This window comes from Urocampus carinirostris, chromosome 7 (genome assembly GCF_059441175.1).
Source record: "Urocampus carinirostris isolate Australia breed hairy pipefish chromosome 7, RoL_Ucar_1.0, whole genome shotgun sequence".
Lineage (NCBI taxonomy): Eukaryota > Metazoa > Chordata > Actinopteri > Syngnathiformes > Syngnathidae > Urocampus > Urocampus carinirostris.
In genome coordinates this window covers 7,760,837-7,779,683 of record NC_142355.1, presented here as the reverse complement: position 1 = coordinate 7,779,683, position 18,847 = coordinate 7,760,837, and the positions used below count along the sequence as shown (strand labels likewise).

The following is an 18,847-nucleotide window of genomic DNA, read 5'->3' as shown; positions in this document are numbered from 1 at the left end:
GTTTTCTCATATTAGCTCCAGGAAGAGTACAGTGCTGAGGAGAATTTTCTCCTTTTGACAGAAATGGCAACAAGTCAAGTCCAAGTTCTGGTTGAGTTTACCAAAAATATTCCAGGTTCAATTCTCTTTCGAAAAAATGTATACTAATGGTGAGATAGGCCTAAGAGAAAGATACTTTTTGTTTTTTTCCCCCAGGTTTTGTGTCGTTAGATCATGAGGATCAGATTGCTCTGCTGAAAGGTTCGGCAGTGGAAGCCATGTTTTTGCGCTCTGCTCAGGTTTTTAGCCGAAAGATGCCGAGTGGACATTCGGAAGTCTTGGAGGAAAGGATACGGAAGAGTGGTGAGTAAACACACATAAGACCAATTTCGATCCATCCATCCATCTATCTATCTATGTATCTATCCATCTATCTATCTATCTATCTATCTATCTATCTATCTATCTATCTATCTATCTATCTATCTATCTATCTATCTATCTATCTATCTATCTATCTATCTATCTATCTATCTATCTATCTATCTATCTATCTATCTATCTATCTATCTCTCTATCTATCGATATATCGATAGATATATCGATAGATAGGGATAGGTAGATGGATATATATATTTATATATATATGGATATATGGATAGATAGATCTATAGGTAGAGATAGATATAGATAGATATATATATAGATAGATATAGATGGCTAGATATAGATAGATAGATTGGGATGGATATAGATGGATAGGGATAGAAATATATATATGTATATGTATATATATATATATATATATATATATATATATATGGATAGATAGATCTATAGGTAGAGATAGATATAGATGGATAGATAGATTGACAGATATATATGGATAGATAGATCTATAGGTAGAGATAGATATAGATGGATAGATAGATTGATAGATAGATAGATAGATAGATAGATAGATAGATAGATACTTTATTCATCCCCGAAGGGAAATTCATAGATGTAGATAGATAGATAGGGATCGATATAGATAGATAGGGATATATATATATATATATATATATATATATATATATATATATATATATTTATGGATAGATAGATCTATAGATAGATCTATAGGTAGAGATAGATATAGATGGATAGATAGATAGATATAGATGGATAGATAGATATAGATGGATAGATAGATCGATATAGATGGATGGATGGATAGATATAGATGATAGATAGATATAGATGGACAGATAGATATAGATGGATAGATAGATATAGATGGACAGATAGATAGATATAGATAGATAGATAGATAGATAGATAGATAGATGCAGATATATATATATATATATATATATATATATATATATATATATATATATATATATATATATATATATATATATATATATATATATATCAACTCTCTGCCGCCATCTCTTGTCTTTTGTCGTCATTGGTGCCTCAAGCAGCTTGTTCATGAAATGCGTGCAAGTACGTGCATTTCTTAGACGTGCTCATGTAAACTCATCTTTTTTAAATCTTTTGGGGGTTTTGGGTTGGTGTTTGGACTTTACTTAAAGCAGGCCGTTTCTTACTTTCACCATTTTCATGCTACGCTAACAAGGACAAAAAAAAAAAACAGCATAACGTCACACATCGACACTCCCCCCAACCCCCATTTCTGGAACCCATAGTGTTCTCCATCAGGGGTCTCAAACTTAATTGACTTTTGGTGTACCCGAGCTAGGGTGTGGATGAGGTTGGGCCGATTTGGGTTTTCTACAAGAAAATCTTGGCTAAAAAAATTTCCACACTTTTCAAAAAAAAATTCAAAACATATGCTACAGAAAATAAGATCCAAAAATAAAAATAAAATTTGAAAATCTGTTACTCTCTGCCGCCATCTTCATGAGTATGTGCATTTCCTAGACGTGCTTGAATAAACTTTTGTTTTTTTATCTTTTTAGGGGTTTGGGATGGCGTTGGGACTGTATTTGAAACAGATTTTTTTCTTACTTTTATAGCATACTTGCTACACTAACAAAACACTGTGATGGAAAGAATGAAGTCACCCCACCTTTAAGAATGAATAATGAATAATGATTAAACCAATCAGTACTCAATGATTCCATAATTTGCCTGGGCCTCAATTACATTGGTATATTTATTTGACCACTAGGTCTTGCTGTGTTGCTCTATGCAACTGAAAACGGATGCTAAAGAAACACATTGGATAATAGAAACAACTACCGAACCCCACCATTGTTATTGTAAAAATGCACGGTTATATTAGAGTCAGAAATGACTCTAGCCACCTCCCACTAGGGGGATATGGCTGTGGTATATATACAGTGGAACCTCGGTTCTCGACCATAATCCGTTCCAGAACCCTGTTCGAAAACCGATTTGTTCGATCACCGAAATCCTTTTTCCCATTAAAAACAATGTAAATCGTTTCAATCCGTTCCAACACCCTGAATGTTTACCTTGAATGTTTAACGTAAACATAAAGCTAACCCAAGCTAATCGTACGTTCGCGTTATCGTAATCTTCCGTACGAAAGATTACACTAACATGAACGCGTAAAAATAAAGAAAAGAATTATGAATAGGATTTCTTACCTGATCGTAGATTTAGTCATGCTGTATTCCCTAGCAAGATCAGACACTCGCTCACCTCCTTCATATTTTGATAGTATTTCTTTCTAAAATGCAATAGTTGTACGCACTACTTTTCTTTTTTCACCTGTAGCAACTTTGCTGCTTGCACTGACTTTCTTCGGAGGCATAATTAGGGGCTAAAAGATACACCTATATTAAAAGCGAAAGCGAAACGAAGGACGTCCGCACACGATAACAGTCGGTCAGGGAAAGAGCCATCTACACCCGTACGCCGCTCAGCATCGTACCCTAGCGTACGCACTCACGCATTACCAGCGTTCGAACTCAGATTTTTTTAACGAACAGCGAAGCAAGAATTTCTGGAAATTTTTGGTCGAACTCCGATTTGTTCGAACTGAGAGGCGTTCGAAAACCGAGGTTCCACTGTATATGTATATATATACTGTATATATATATATATATATATATATATATATATATATATATATATATATATTATGGTTCATGTATTAACAATTTTTTACCACTAGGAGGAGCTAAATATAAACACTGATCCATTAATGTTTTGTATTAAGGTGGGGGCCTCAAACTATCATCCTGCGGGCAGTAATGGGCCCCTGCTCTACATATATATTTCAACAGCTGAGACATAAGACTTGTTGACCTGTTGATCTCTCAGCAGGTTTTGGTTACACTGCGTCATAAACTTTTAGGATACTGTTTCATTGTGTGTGTGTGGGCATGTGTTTTTTTTAACTCTAAGAGAAAATTTAGAGGGAACTACTTTCTTTTATTGAAAGATGCCTGAATAATTATCCATCATCTTGCTGCCATGGGTACCCCCAAAAACAAAAACCTCTTGAAAGGCTGGAAAGAATACAAAGTGACCAAACCGCACTATACTTCTAAATGTATTGGCCAATACACAGGGTTGGGTAGGGTTACTTTAACTGGATTACTTTCAATGACTTTTGGATTACTCCAACACCAAATATGCTAATAAAAGACAAAAGAAACTAAATAGGAATAAAATGACTCAATTTTGTGCAGGTTTGGGGAGAAACGGAATACATGGACGGCAAAAATGATGTTGGCAAGCTGTTTGGATTTATTTTCATTTCGTTTCCGTCGCATTTTATGTTAGTTTTGCCGGAGATTAAAGAGATCAAAGCCAGGAGAGAAAGCTTATCACGTGTTGTGAGTCATCACAAAATGACTCAATTTTGTGCAGGCTTGGGGAGTAACGGAATACATGGAACGGCAAAAATGATGTTGGCAAGCTGTTTGGATTTATTTTCATTTTGTTTCTGTCGCATTTTGTGTTGGTTTTGCCGGAGATCAAAAGATCAAAGCCAGGAGAGAAAGCTTACCACGTGGTGTGAGTCAAAATTTAATTAATATTTAGTTTCTTTTGTCTTTTTTTTTAGCATTTTTGGTATTGGAGTAATCCGAAAGTAATTGAAAGTAATCAAGTTAAAGTAAACCTACCCAACCCTGCAAATAAACAACACTTATGGTACATCAGTTTGGCCATTATCGCACACTAGGTCTGTAAGTACTTGAGGCCACTATCGCTTGCCAACAGTTAAATTATGGAATCTAGAATATTAATAATTCAAATATCAAAAAGTTAAAAGAAATATGAATATCTACATCTAGTCCTCCTACCTGCCATGCTCTACTGCTGGCTTTGATCTCTTTGATCGTTGGCAGCTGGTTGTAGACTCCCAAAAACATATAAAAGAGCTTTCTTTTCAGTTTACATAAAATACATTTTAGAATATCAACCATCACAATACATGTTTACATCCATTTTAACAAGATACTTTTAACAAGAGATGTGTTTTTTAACGTTTACAATGAATTCAACATATTTTTCTTTAGTCTGAATTTCAACCAACATCATCCTTTTTATATATATGAGAAAATAGAAATAATAACAATAATGAGTATAAAAACGGGTGCAATTTACCTGCAAATGAATGAGTCACAACACGTGGTAATCTTCTCTGCTGGCTTTGATCTCTATAAGGGGAATTAGCATTTTAGCACAACATGCAACGTCCGGCAAAACTAACATAAAAGGCGACAGAAACAAAACGAAAATAAATCCAAACAGTTTGAAAACATCAATCACATTACTGTGCATGTTGAGAGATTTGTCAGCTGTGGTTTTAATGTTTAAAATTAACTTTTTTCGGAGCACCAAAAGATCGTGTCTTACCGTTGACAGCTCGCTGTTAGACTGCCGACAAACCCCGCCTTCCGGTCACAAGTCAAAAGCCAAACCAAACCCTACCCCATACCAGCAGGTGGCACTGTTGGACTCATCTTTGCAGGACACTTACCAAAAACATATTTCAGCAGGAATTTCAATAAAACAAAAGTTATTATTACACCCGTTACATGTGTTTTGTTGGTTGTGATGTTTGACATTGTATCCCTGCACACCCAACGCATCATCTTCTTTCAGGTATTTCCAAGGAGTTTATCACACCAATGTTCAACTTTTATAAAAGTATTGGCGAACTCCACATGCTGCCGGAAGAGCAAGCCCTCCTCACCGCAGTAACCATCCTGACTCCAGGTGAGTGGCTCTCTTCTGATCCTCAAAGCTTTCTTGCATCTTGCTGAACAATAAACTCCGCTCTAGATCGGCCCTACGTAAAGGATCAACACGCTGTGGAGAACCTGCAGGAACCCATGCTGGACGTGCTGAGGAAAATTTGCACTCTTCAGCACCCGCAGGAGCCTCAGTACTTTGCTCGACTTCTGGGCCGCTTGACGGAGTTGAGAACACTAAACCACTACCATGCGGAAATGCTTACCTCCTGGAGGATGAACGATCACAAATTTACGCCGCTCCTCTGTGAGATTTGGGACGTGCAGTGATGCATCTCGCGGGATGTGACTTGGACATTGTCAAAATTGGTAGTAAAGGTTCACAATGGTGTAAAATTGGTAGACACACACTTCAAATAAACTCCTGCGCAACTATTTTAACTCATTGACTTCCAGCTCAGTTAAATTATTGTCAGCCTACTTAAATGACGTCCAACACGATAATCTCATCTCATCTCATCTCATCAGCTTCATGCGCTTCATTTAGCATTGTCTCGTGGGCCGGATTCAATCCCTTAGCGGGCCTAATCCGGCCCGCGGGCCGCCTGTTTGACACCCCTGCTTTATATGGATACTCATTAAACAATTTAGAATCACTGTTGAGACACATTATGATGAAAACCCATAGAAACCCTGTAAATGGCCAGAAACGTAAGCCACAGAGCACACGGAACAATTGCCGGAGCGGTAGGGATGGGCGGTGCTATACACACTGCACACTTCTCTCTGCCCATCGCCGTCTGCACCGAGGGTAAATACGTCATTATCCTCATTTGCAGTATTTTTTCGACAGGCTTACAAAAGAACTCTGCTTGCATCTTGTTTTGAAACCACTGTTTGTAAAAAATAAAATAAAGGTCAAAACGAGCCTCAATAATCTTAAGTAATTGCGGGAGGGAGACAAGTTTGAAGGGGTATATTTGTTGATATGGGACACAGGTTGTGGTATTATTCTTATTCAATACATTTTATAAAATCATTTAATATCACACAGTGAAATTAAATGCTCTGAAAATTTCAATTCTGTCTGGAGAGCGGGTCTACTATTATGATTCTCTGGGTCAAAAAGGTTCCCGACCCCTGTTCTCAAAGAACACTAGAAAATACGCAATGTCCCTTTGAAATTATAAATTTATATAACAGCATTTTCAATGTTCTTTTAGAGTTTGGTTAGCACTGGGGGGGGATTTTGTAGAGGTTTATTATTCAATATTCTTTATCAATTATCCATTATCCGTTATCGGTCAAATCATAATACACTACAAAGCCAAGAGGCCGAGACATTTGCTCCCAGCCAAGAGGCTGAGTCAAGGTCCTAGCCACAGGGCCATGCAGCGATCATTGTGTATGCATCGTTCCCGGAGGTACTGCAATACCGGGCCGATGCGCGGAGTGGACAGAGCAAGCTCTTATTCCATCTACCAATTACAAAAATCAACTGAACATACCGTCAGTTCCTTCATTAAAGCACACAGTCTAAAAATCACCACAGCTCACAACCCCAGAGCCAGTTCCAGTTATAACTTTAGTAGTGACTTACCAGCAACAAAATATTTTAAATAGTATGCCTTGTAACCCCTACTATCCATCCAGCCATTATCTGCACCGCTTATTCTCAGTAGGGTCACGGGGGTGCTAGAGCACATCGAAAGAACTGTCTGTCCGTCTGTCTGTCTGCAACAGTTTTCCTGACCGAGAATCGAACCCCAGGCCACAGCAATGAGAATGCCAAATCCTAGCCACTAGTCCAGGGATGTCAAACATGCAGCCCGGGGGCCAGATCAGGCCCGCTAAGGGATTGAATCCGGCCCGCGAGACAACGCTCAGAGAAGCGCAAGAGAAAAACGAGCTGCAGGTTGAAATATGTCCACTTGATGTTGCCAAAGCCAGGTGCCTCTCACAAAGATGGTGGACTTGTATTTCTCTCTCTCTCTCTCTCTCTCACGCGCTTTTTTTCCTCTCCCTTTTTCTCTCTCGCTGTCTCTCTCTTTCACTTTCTGTGTCTCTCTTTTTCTCTTTCTTTGTTTCTCTTTGTCTCGTTCTCTCTCTGTCTTTTAGCTTATTTTGCTCTCTCATTTTTCCCGCTCTCTCACTCGTCTCTTTCTCTCTCTCTTGCTTTCCCATTCTCTCCCTCCTTCTTTTTTCTCTCCTTCTCTCTTTGTATTTCTCTTTGGATATCTTTCTCTCTCTTTCTTTCCCCCTCTCTCATTATTTGTCTCTATCTCTTGTTTCTCACGTTCCACGTTCTCTCTCTCTCTTTTTTCTCTCTTTCTCTCTCTTTCTCTCTCCCTTTCTTTGTCCCACCCTCTTTTTCTCTCCTTCGCTTCGTCTTGTTTCTTTCTCTTTCTTTCTCTCTAATCTACTAGTCCGGCCCCCGAGAGAATGTTTGTTCTATCCTGTGGCCCCCGAGGTAAATTGAGTTCGACACCCCTGCACTAGACCATCAGTGACTACGTAACTCTAATAATCCGTATAGAAATTACAGTAGTCTGACAGCTGACACGATTATCCAGAAAAAAATACACATTTTAGTTCATAACATTTTAATCATATACACAAAATCTAAATATAGCTCTGTCAAATACATTGCAAAAAATAACTACCTAAAAACAAATTAATGTATCTGCCAGTGCAGTAAAATGACTACTCTTATAAGATTTAGAGCTAGATGATTTAAAGAAACGTAATTGCAGATTGTTTTTATCGTTTATAGGCCGCAAACTAGGCAACAACAGACAAACATTCTTTAAACAGGAACAATAATCTTCCTGCTCTTTCATGGAGTGTTACTTTCAAAACAACATCAAATAGGCTTAATGGCTCAATGGATATTAGATGGTATTTAAAATGATCACTCAAAACACGTGGTAAGCTTTCTCTCCTGGCTTTGATCTCTTTGATCTCCGGCAAAACGAACATAAAATGCGACAGAAACAAAATGAAAATCAATCCAAACAGCTTGCCAACATCATTTTTGCCCTTCCATGTATTCCGTTACTCCCCAAGCCTGCACAAAATGTAGCCATTTTATTCATATTTAGTTTCTTTTGTCTTTGATTAGCATATTTGGTATTGGAGTAATCCAAAAGTAATTGAATGTAATCCAGTTCAAGAAACCCTACCTAACCCTGTACATGAGTACGGTAGTATCAAACCTTTAAGCTGTTTTAAAACTGTCAAGATATTTGATACTGATGTCACAGCACCACCATGTGGATATATCTATTCATTATTTTTGGTCAGGTAATACACACTTTCTAACAGGGGAATGCAACCCAAAATGCTGAAAGAGCCATATGGGACAAAAAAAAACCTAAAAACAAAATAAATGCTTTGCAAAGCCATACAAGGAAAGCAACACATACTTTGTGTGTATGTATACAATACGTATAAATGGAACCTGAATAATAGCAGTAATGTGACGGCACTTTACCACCAGACCAGCTGTGGTACAATGACATGTGACCAGGGTTGGGTAGGGTTACTTTAACTCAGGGGTGTCAAACTCATTTTAACTCGGGGGCCACAAGATAGAACAAACATTCTGTCGAGGGCCAGACTAGTATATTAGAGAGAAAGACGAGAGAGAGAATATTAGAGAGAAAGAAGATAGAGAGAAATAGAGAGAAAGAGAGAAAGAGAGAGAGAGAGAGAGAGAGAGAGAGAGAGAGAGAGAGAGAGAGAGAGAGAGAGAAAAGATAAAAAGTCGTGAGAGAGGGGGAAAAGAGAGGGAGAGGAAGAAAGAAATTCAAAGAGAAATAGAAATACAGAAGGAGAGAAAAGAGAACAGAGAGAAAAGGAAAAAGGAAGTTAGAGCAAAAGAAACAGAGAGAGAAAGAGACAAAGAGCAACAAAGGAAGAGAAAAAGAGAGACACAGAGAGTGAAAGAGACAGAGACAGAGTGGGAGAAAAGGGGTGGAAAAGAAAGAGAGAGAGAGAGAGAGAGAGAGAGAGAGAGAGAAATACAAGTACAGTGTCTTTGTGAGAGGCACCTGGCTTTGGCAACATCAATTGGACATATTTCAACCTGCTGCTTGTTTTTCTCTTGCGCTTCTCTGAGTGTTGTCTCGCGGGCCGGATTCAATCCCTTAGCGGGCCTGATCTAGCCCGCGGGCCGCCTCTTTGACACGTGTGCTTTAACTGGATTACTACTTTCAATTACTTTTGGATTACTCCAATACCAAACATGCTAATAAAAGACAAAAGAAATGAAATGAAATGAAATGATCTGCATTTATATAGCGCTTTTCAAGTCAATGACTCCCCAAAGCGCTTTACAATGTGCTCCACATTTCCCAATAGCGGCCTTGCAGCCATGTAAGGCGCTAACCTGCTTATTGGGGGTATTAGGGGTTCAGTGTCTTACCCAAGGACACTTCGACATGTAACACGGGCAAGCCGGGATTCGAACTGGGATCCCTCCTGCGCTACTGCCGCCCCTTGGAAACTAAATACGAATCAAATGATGACTCACAAAACGTGGTAAGCTTTCTCTCCTGGCTTTGATCTCTTTGATCTCCGGCAAAAGAAACATAAAATGCGACGGAAACAAAATGGAAATAAATCCAAACAGCTTGCCCACATCGTTTTTGCCGTTCCATGTATTTCCGTTACTCCCCAAGCCTGCACAAAATTTAGTCATTTTATTCATATTTAGTTTCTTTTGTCTTTTATTAGCATATTTGGTATTGGAGTAATCCAAAAGTAATTGAAAGTAATCAAGTTAAAGTAACCCTACCCAACCCTGCATATGACAAGGTATTAGACCTTATCTCATCACACCATTTTTGCTCGAGGTGCTAGGATCACTGATTTGCATAGTGCATTCTCATAGGTCAAACAGTCGCTCCGCTTCTTCACCATGAATGTTAGAGAATGGAGAAAACAGAAAGTCTATTAACAAAGTACTATGAAAGCTTTTTCACAAACACATACACTGTACATATTAAACCGCAATGTTATTTACGCACAAGCGAAGAAGTTGAGAGAACAATGTTCCCTGTAATTTTCCTTACGGGTCTGAGCGTTCACACAAAGTCGGTGAGCAACGCTTGAAACAACAGTGAGCAACAGCAATCCCAAGTGTGGCAACTAAGTCATTATGAAACATGTCCAAAACTTGACATCACGTTACATTTTGCTGAGTTTCCGGCAATGCAAAATTATTTTTCACTTTTGAATGAATTGACTCATGTACGATTGCAAAGGTTTGTTTTTGCAATTCTTTCACAAGATTTCCATTTCTTTTTTATTTCCTGGTATCTTTTGTCGCGTAATACTAACATTTTGGGGGGCTTATTAAGTCGGTTGCACGATACACAACTGTATTTAATCACATTTTTTAATGGAAGTACAATGTTGGCAACAAGATTGACTTGGTATAGTTGGAAATTATTTGAATGAAACACAAACTTTTTCTTCTTTTTCCCTGTATTTTTATTTTTTTTAATTCCTTTAAAAAAAACTCTCATTGTGTTTATTTTTTCCTAGCTGTTCCTTTTTTTCTTTTCGTTCTCTATTTACTTTTTTCCTTTGTTTCTTTATTTTCTTTTTTTCTGGCTTTTTTCTGAATTTTTCCTTATTTTTTCTCTTCCTTTTGTTTCTTTTTTTCTCAGCTTTTCACTACTTTTTCATTTTGGTATTTTTTTATTTTTTTGTTCTATTCACCCCCCCCCCTCCACAATTTTACATAATATTTAGTCGTGTAGGGATTAAAGAAGCAAAAACAACCTGAAGAGCCGTTTGGGACCCTAAAGAGTTGGTTCTTTTTAGTGAGCCGAGCTGAAGAAGCCGGTTCTCGAAAAACTCTACTGACTTGACTCAACTTCGTTCTACTTCGACCTTAACTTCCAAATACCGCATTGAGAACACAACGTCAGGGGAACCCTTGTATTTTTACCTTCATGCACTGTAACTTTGACTTAATTCGCTTCTTAATCAGCAATTTCGAGCCCTGATTTTTGTGAGCTGGCTCGATTTTCTTGTGCGCGGAAAAGCTCTGGGTAGTGCGCAATTGCGCACACACGCAGCTTAGAGAAAACATTGCGCTGGATAGATTTTCTTGTGCACTGAGAATATATATTACCATATTTTTTTTCGTATGCTCTCAGCACCACTAGTGATCTAGTGGTAATGTGTTATTGCGCAAAATGCCTCAACTTGGATCTGGTTCCCATTGCAGATATTGTTACACAACTTAATTCAGTAGCACATATCAATGCATTTAATTAATATGTGCCTGTGCGTGTGGAAGTTCTTACTGCAGTCTCATTTTCATGCGTCTTATTGTCCGGTGCTCCTTTTGTATAAAAAATATGAGTAAACATTATTTTGGGCGTACGCCTTTAAGTGTGGTACTTCTGTGCGGATGGTTAGAGTATCAGTTGTTCCCTCATATACGTGTGTACATCAGTGTGTTGTCTTCAGGGTACACTAAAAACCCTGAGAAGGTGGTGTACCGGCCCTGGTTGCTATACACAGCGAAGCGACTGTTCTGCTGACTGTACAGCCAGACGGTATCGCCACGGCGCAGGGACAACATCAAGCTCTGGCTCTGCATCTCTCGCCTCTTGGACAAGTCGTCGTCGAACACCATGGCCTGGACGACGCCGTTCCCAGTCATCAGCTTCACTGAAACGGCCTTCCGTGGGTGCTTCCCCACCGTGAAGGCAAAATAGTAAGCCCCAGGGATCCGGCACGTGAACTTGCCCGAAGTTTTATTAAAATGGCCCCCGATGTTGACGAATTCCACGTCGAAGGTCAAAGGTAACTTAGGGTATTGCTTGTTATTCTGGCCTACGAACGTGGACGTGCTCGCCACGGAGAAGGCCGACCTGGGTTGAGATTCCACCCGGGGAGGGCAGTGCGGGTGAGGAGTCAGGTGGTTGCTGATGCTTCTCGAGGCGTCGGGATAGACCAGGTAACCGGAGAAGCTGACGTAAGGGCCTGCATTGCTGTACACGGCATACTTTGAGTTCTGCTGCAACAGCAACCACACCGTGTCCATTTCCTCCAGTTCGATCATGAGGCTTTGGCTTTGAACTTTCCTGCCCTTCTTGCGGTAGTCGTCATAGGCAATGGCTTGCACCTCACGTCCGTTCTTCACCAAAATGACCGACAGCATTTTATTGGGATATTTTCCCATTGAGAAGGAGAAGTAGTACACCCCGGGTAGGCGGCAACGAAAGTAACCGTTGTCTGGGTTGAAGTCACTTCCAATGTTGACCAAGAGCTTGTTAAAAGTCACCACGTTCTGCTTGCCTCCTACGACGCTGCTGGTCCGAGTGGCGGAAAAAGCTGAGCGAGGACCGGAAGTCGCCAGGGGTGAAGCTGGGTTGTAGCTAGTGAACAGCAACACTGCAATATAAAAGAGTGAGAACCATTCAGGTGGCAAGCTAACAACAAAAACCTAATGTTGTCGGAATTTATGGACAGCTAAAACTGCCAAAATTATAGACAGACAGACGGACAGGTACATACATTGGTAGCTAGATATTTAGGAAAGTATATAGGTGAAATATCAAGTCAAGACTTCCCAAAGCGCTTTACAGATTGCTTCACATTTCCCAATAGCGGCCATGTAAGGCGCTAGCCTGCTTATTGGGGGTATTAGGGGTTCAGTGTCTTAACCAAGGACACTTCAACATGTAACACGGAGGAGCCGGGATTCGAACTGCGATCTCTCGATCCAAAGACGAGCGCTCTACCTCCTGAGCCACTGCCGCCCCGTCTTGGGATCAAGGTAGGTAGGTAAGTAGGTGGGTAGTGAAGGATTTGAAAGGAAACGAAATGAAATGATCTGCATTTATATAGCGTTTTTCAAGTCAAGACTTCCCAAAGCGCTTTACAATGTGCTTCACATTTCCCAATAGCAGCCATGTAAGGCGCTAAACTGCTTATTGGGGGCATTAGGGTTTCAGTGTCTTACCCAAGGACACTTCGACATGTAACACAGAGGAACCGGGATTCGAACTGCGATCTCTTGATCCCAAGACGAGCGCTCTACCTCCTGAGCCACTGCCGCCCCTATTTTTATATTTTATGTATTTGACTATCAGGGATTTTACAAATTACAGTAATTGAATGCAATGAAGATTTTTCAAAGGAGGCTGAAGTTCGAGGACAGGTCGCGCCGTTCCAAATGTGGAGTGTTTTGGCTGGGGAATTTTGATAGCGGGGCGCTGACGAGGGAATTAGGCCTTGTTTTGATGGACGCTTGGCATTGCTTTGAGCTCATATGAGTTTCCTTTAGACGTGGCGGCGCCTTTCGGCGAGGAGGTGGCGACGAGGTGGAGGCCACGTGAGGAGTCTGCCACGTGGGGAGTTCCTGGCCCGCCCATGGGGGGTGGCCGATGCCCCAACGTGTCAAACGGAAGAGAAACGGGAGCAGAGACGAGAGATTGGAGGCTCGACGAAAACTAATTAGACTAATTCGACAAGAATTCGGCTAAATTCGATTCACTTAGCTAAATACTTTAAGAAAATAAATCTGCCCCCGTGTGAAAATGCCTGTCTCTTGTCAATATTTTTCCCTAAAATTAAGAAACGAGCATGCATTGTTAGGAGAATAAAGTTTGTGTTTGGTTAATGGAGTCAGATAACTAATTCGAACAATTTGGTAAATGCTACATTTGTAATATAGTTTTTTCCCTAACAGTAGGTAGGTAAGTAGTTAAATAGCTAATTAGGTAGGTAGGTAAGTAGATAAGTAAAGTAGGTAGGTAGGTGAGTCGTTAAGTAGTTAAGTAAGTAGGTGCGTGGGTAGGTGAGTTGGTAGTTAGGTAGGTACTGTAGATAGGTAGGCAAGTAGTTAAGTAGGTAGGGAGGTAGTAAGCAATATCTACACAGTCCAGTGGAAGTGCAAAGCCCCAGGCCCACATTTGAATACGATTTCAAGATATATGTATACACTGATGTTTTGATTTTCATTTGTATTCTATTTTTGTACATAATTTCTGAATTCCATTTTTTATTTTCACAGATCTGTTTGTCATTTGTTTGTCATTTAGCAGCTGAGTGGTTAACGCGCCTGCGGCACAGTTCTTCGGACATGGATCAAACCTTCCTGTGTGGAGTTTGCATGTTCTCCCCGTGCTTCTGTGCTTTCCAATAAACATGTGTGCCAGGTTAATTGGCCAGTTCAATTTGTCCCTAGGTTTGAATGAGCGAGCGCGATGTCTATCTCTGTGTGCGACTGGCTGGCAACCATTTCAGGGTGTCCCCTGCCCGAAGACTCCAGCACCCCCGCGACCCTACTGAGGATAAGCGATGCAGATAATGGATGGATGGAAGGATGTTTGACTTTTTTTGCATTAATGTAATTGTTTTCCTAATTCCTTTCTTTCTGTTTTTCTTCCCTTTGACTCCTAATCAATTAAGTTGCGACCTGCCATGCCATTAAGTCGTATGTCAGGTTGGGTGCAGGCCAACAATACTGGCAAAACTAATAGAATTGATGTGAGCAGTAACCCCTTCATAATATGGCTGATACTGTCTGTTCTTTCTGTGAACACACGGGAGGGACGCAATTCAGTTCTGCTTCATCTGCTCCTGTGTGACGTGAACAATGGGGCATTTTTAGTGGAGTTTGGTGAGGTGAGGTGGGGTGGAATGGAATGAAAGGTTTTTGTTTTTTTTAAACATGTTTTTATTTTAAGTTTGGAATTGTAAAAAAAGGGTTGCTTATCATGGACGCACATTGATGACTATACTTAAAGAATTCAATTAAAAAGTGAAACTTGCAAAGTAACATAGGATAAGATGGTTGAAGAATTATTATTAAAAAGAAGGGAAGGATGATCATAAAGAAAGGAATGAAGGAAATAATAAGGAGGAAAGGGGGAATAGGGAGACATCACAGAAAGAAAGAGAAAAGGGAAAATGAAAAAGAAAGAAAAAGAAAAGGAGATAGATAGATAGATAGATAGATAGATAGATAGATAGATAGATAGATAGATAGATAGATAGATAGATAGATAGATAGATAGATAGATAGATAGATAGATAGATAGATAGATAGATAGATAGATAGATAGATAGATAGATAGATAGATAGATAGATAGATAGATAGATAGATGGATGGATGGATAGATAGATAGATAGATAGATAGATAGATAGATAGATAGATAGATAGATAGATAGATAGATAGATAGATAGATAGATAGATAGATAGATAGATAGATAGATAGATAGATAGATAGATAGATAGATAGATAGATAGATAGATAGATAGATAGATAGATAGATAGATAGATAGATAGATAGATAGATAGATAGATAGATAGATAGATAGATAGATAGATAGATAGATAGATAGATAGAGAAAGACAGATAGATAAAAAGATAGAATGATAGAAAGACAGAAAGAGAAAAACAAAAAATGAGGACAAGAAAATGAGGTAAAAGAGATAAAATGGGAAAAAGAAAAATAGAGTACAATGAAAAATGGAGGGGGAAAAAATGACAGGTTTTTGGATAGAACCAAACCGGTAAACAATCGTGTCAGCTTCCCCAAGGTGATAGAGAGAGAGAGAGAGAGAGAGAGAGAGAGAGAGAGAGAGAGAGAGAGAAAGAGAGAGAGAGATAGATAGATAGATAGATAGATAGATAGATAGATAGATAGATAGATAGATAGATAGATAGATAGATAGATAGATAGATAGATAGATAGATAGATAGATAGATAGATAGATAGATAGATAGATAGATAGATAGATAGATAGATAGATAGATAGATAGATAGATAGATAGATAGATAGATAGATAGATAGATAGATAGATAGATAGATAGATAGATAGATGTTATTTACCAAATCATAAAAGGTGACCTTCACTCTGTAACGTCACATTTTTTCCATGGTGTAATTAGCAAATTTGAAGTCGCTTAATAAAAGCTGTGAAATATCACAAGGCCTTACAAGCCTTGTTCATTTTTCACTACAATTAAAAGGCATTTTGTCTAAAACAATATAAGCGAAAGTCGTGAAATATCATAATGACTCAGTAAACCGGTTAAAAAAGAAGTTGAGTATGCTTTTAAAAAAAGACAGTTTCTTCCATGGACCATCACCATCCAGAATAAACATGAAAAACTGTAGACAATATATTTAATTTATATTGTGACTTGTTAGGGAATTTTTGTTGCTGCTAAATCATACCTGTCAACCTCAGCTAGTTGCTCGCCTTATTAATGATTGCAGTTTTCATTATTATACGATAGTAAACCTTATGAACATAGTGCAGCACCTATTTACTCACAGCAAGAAGGATTAAGTGGAAAAAGCAATAGTAATTTGTGTAAAACAAGTGTATTCTACACAAATTATAAATATAGTGTTGCTTATTATGTATAGCAGGGTATTAAAAAATCCTGCAAAAAGACTCATATGGCTTGGAAAATTTTAAATGAAAAATATTTTTTAAAATGCAGGGAAAAGTTGACAGGTATGATAAATGCTGTTGCACTATTTTTTTGTTGCACTATTATTAATTGCACTTTTATGAAAACTCCAAGCAGTACCTTGTAAATATTTTGACGATTTTTCCTGACATTGTTTTATCCTATTTTTCACTTTTTCTTACGTTTATCCCCGAATGCCATTTCTAATCTTGTTGTTCATCGACAGTAAATGTGATTCCATTAAAGTGCAGGAAGACAAAAATATAGTACCACGGAAAATGTATTTCATTGTTGGACTTAAAAAATCATAGATAGGCTCCACCCATCATCTAATAATACTACTCTAATCCAAAATGTCTTCCGTTCATTCAGTGGGAAAAAATATATTGTAACACTTCTGAGGTTTTATAAGAGACAAAATGTTACAAATTTCTCTTAATAGAATTAAACTGTCTTTCTATTGCCAACAGTTGTGACATTATTGATGAAATCATATTTGCGTATGATAAACTCACCCATTATGCAATGTAGCGTGTGAATTCCTAACATTTTCTTGATTTTGAGGGGGAGAAAAATTTCCGAAAATGGGATCCTTCTTCTCCTTCTGATACCCGTGTTAGTTCTCCTAACAGGCCTAAAATGCAAAGCGCCGATGCTTTTGTCTGCATGCATTTGGCGAGGGGAGGAGCCCCGCACCATCCTCTAATCTTTAGCCTGTAGAGAATAAAAAGGTCAAAGTGAAGGACAACCTGAAATCTTCCTTATTTGCCTTTATTGTGTCTTAAGCAGGGGCCTCCAAAGTGGTGCCTGTCTTGGACAGCTGAGGTTCCCGTGGACCTGTGCAGGAAATAGCTCACCAGTGCAGGGTCATTGTGATTTTCAAGTTTGTTTGTTTTTTTTGGGTCGATTTAGTCTATTTTACTCCTACTTTCAATAAATAACTTGGTAATAACATAATAACAACATAGTAATAACGTAATAGGTTTTTATTTAAGAAATGCATATTAAACCGGGGTTCTCTTTGCGCTAATTAGTTACAAAAGTAGCTCTCAGTCAAGTCAAGTCATGTTTATTTGTACAGCCCTTAATCACAAGGAGTCTCAAAGGCCTGCACAGACCACAGATTGTTGCAAACCACAGACTATGAATACACCATCCCCTGATCTAAAAGCTACATGAGGGCAAGGAAAAACTCAAAAACCTCAACATGAGGAAAATGAAGAAACCTTGAGAAGGTGTAGCACATGAGGTAATCCCCCTTCTGTATGACCAGGCTGCAACGGATGTTGCAATAACAAATAATACACAGATATTGGCAATGTGAAATATAGGTCATTCATAAGCTGTAGAACAGAAGTGTGTTTTAAGCCTAGATTTAAACAATTCCCTGGAGGTTGCAGATCGAATCTCAGGGGGAAGAGCATTCCACGGCACCGGGGCCCGAATGGAGAACGCTCCCGAACCTGCGATTCTCTTCTTGGCTCTTGGAATCACTAATAGACCAACATTTTCAGAGTGAGGGCTCCAGACAGGAACATAGCGGAAAATTAAATCTAAAAGATATGAGGGAGCAAGTCCATGCAAGTCCAGCTTGAGAAATCCCTGATCTAAAACAACAAACAGAAGCAGCTGACGGGCAGTTTTTTGTTAAGGCATCAAAACTTGTAAAAGAAGGCTACTCTTTCCCATTACTGTTCAACAATTGAATTGCGCCATTGAATATATTAATACTGTAATCACTGGTAAGAAAAAAAAACATTTTTTTCTCTCTTTTCTTGCTTTTTTTCTTGCTATTTTCCCTTTTATTCCATCCATCCATTATCTGAAGGCTTATCCTCAGTAGGGTCGCGGGGGTAATGGAACCCATCCCAGTTGTCTTCCGGCAGTGGGCAGGGGACACCCACCTCTTTTTTGCAAAAGCCCAGGCAAGAAAATGAAAATAAAATGTTGCTTTTTAGTCACTTTCAGTCTAAATAGTTTGTATTCTTCCTTGTATTTTCTATCACTCATTTGTGGTCGCACGATAAAGCGACATCTGGAATTCAAATAAAACAGACTGTCCCTTTCATGTAAATGCTGCTCAGGCAAAATATGGATTCATTTATAAGTGATAAATGAACATCCATATAAATTTTAATTGTTTTCATTTTTTTAGATATTATTCTGTGAGGCAATTTTAATTAAAAAAAAAGACATTTGGGAACCGTGGACTATTTTTATC

At 38.8% G+C, this 18,847-nt stretch overlaps 2 protein-coding genes and 1 pseudogene across 2 annotated transcripts in view; 1 reads left to right on the top strand and 2 right to left on the bottom strand.

The window, feature by feature from the left end:
• nr1h4 (nuclear receptor subfamily 1, group H, member 4) overlaps window positions 1-5,610 on the top strand; it is a 41,128-nt gene extending 35,518 nt beyond the window's left edge. The window contains exons 7-10 of the mRNA XM_088339180.1: window positions 16-115; window positions 196-342; window positions 5,077-5,190; window positions 5,257-5,610. Coding sequence (XP_088195306.1) covers window positions 16-115; window positions 196-342; window positions 5,077-5,190; window positions 5,257-5,495 — 600 coding nt within the window. The 3' untranslated portion in view covers window positions 5,496-5,610. The remainder of the gene's footprint in view (window positions 1-15; window positions 116-195; window positions 343-5,076; window positions 5,191-5,256) is intronic.
• Window positions 5,611-6,567: 957 nt separating this feature from the next.
• LOC148362222 (U2 spliceosomal RNA) lies at window positions 6,568-6,709 on the bottom strand (annotated as a pseudogene).
• A 2,721-nt stretch (window positions 6,710-9,430) lies between these two features.
• On the bottom strand, window positions 9,431-17,238 carry c1qtnf13 (C1q and TNF related 13). The gene is made up of 2 exons (XM_088339636.1): window positions 17,142-17,238; window positions 9,431-12,581 (listed from the first exon to the last, which is right to left on the bottom strand). The coding sequence occupies exons 1-2, from the start codon at window positions 17,173-17,175 to the stop codon at window positions 11,617-11,619; spliced, it is 999 nt and encodes a 332-aa protein (XP_088195762.1). The 5' UTR covers window positions 17,176-17,238; the 3' UTR covers window positions 9,431-11,616.
• Window positions 17,239-18,847: the final 1,609 nt, after the last annotated feature.

Bases quoted from the DNA above. Each gene is read 5' to 3' on its own strand.
- c1qtnf13 (XM_088339636.1), bottom strand. From the start codon at position 17,175: ATGTTAGGAATTCACACGCTACATTGCATAATGG. The intron at 12,582-17,141 runs GTGAGTTTATCA...TTTATATTGCAG, and splicing joins CACGCTACATTGCATAATGG to TGTTGCTGTTCACTAGCTAC.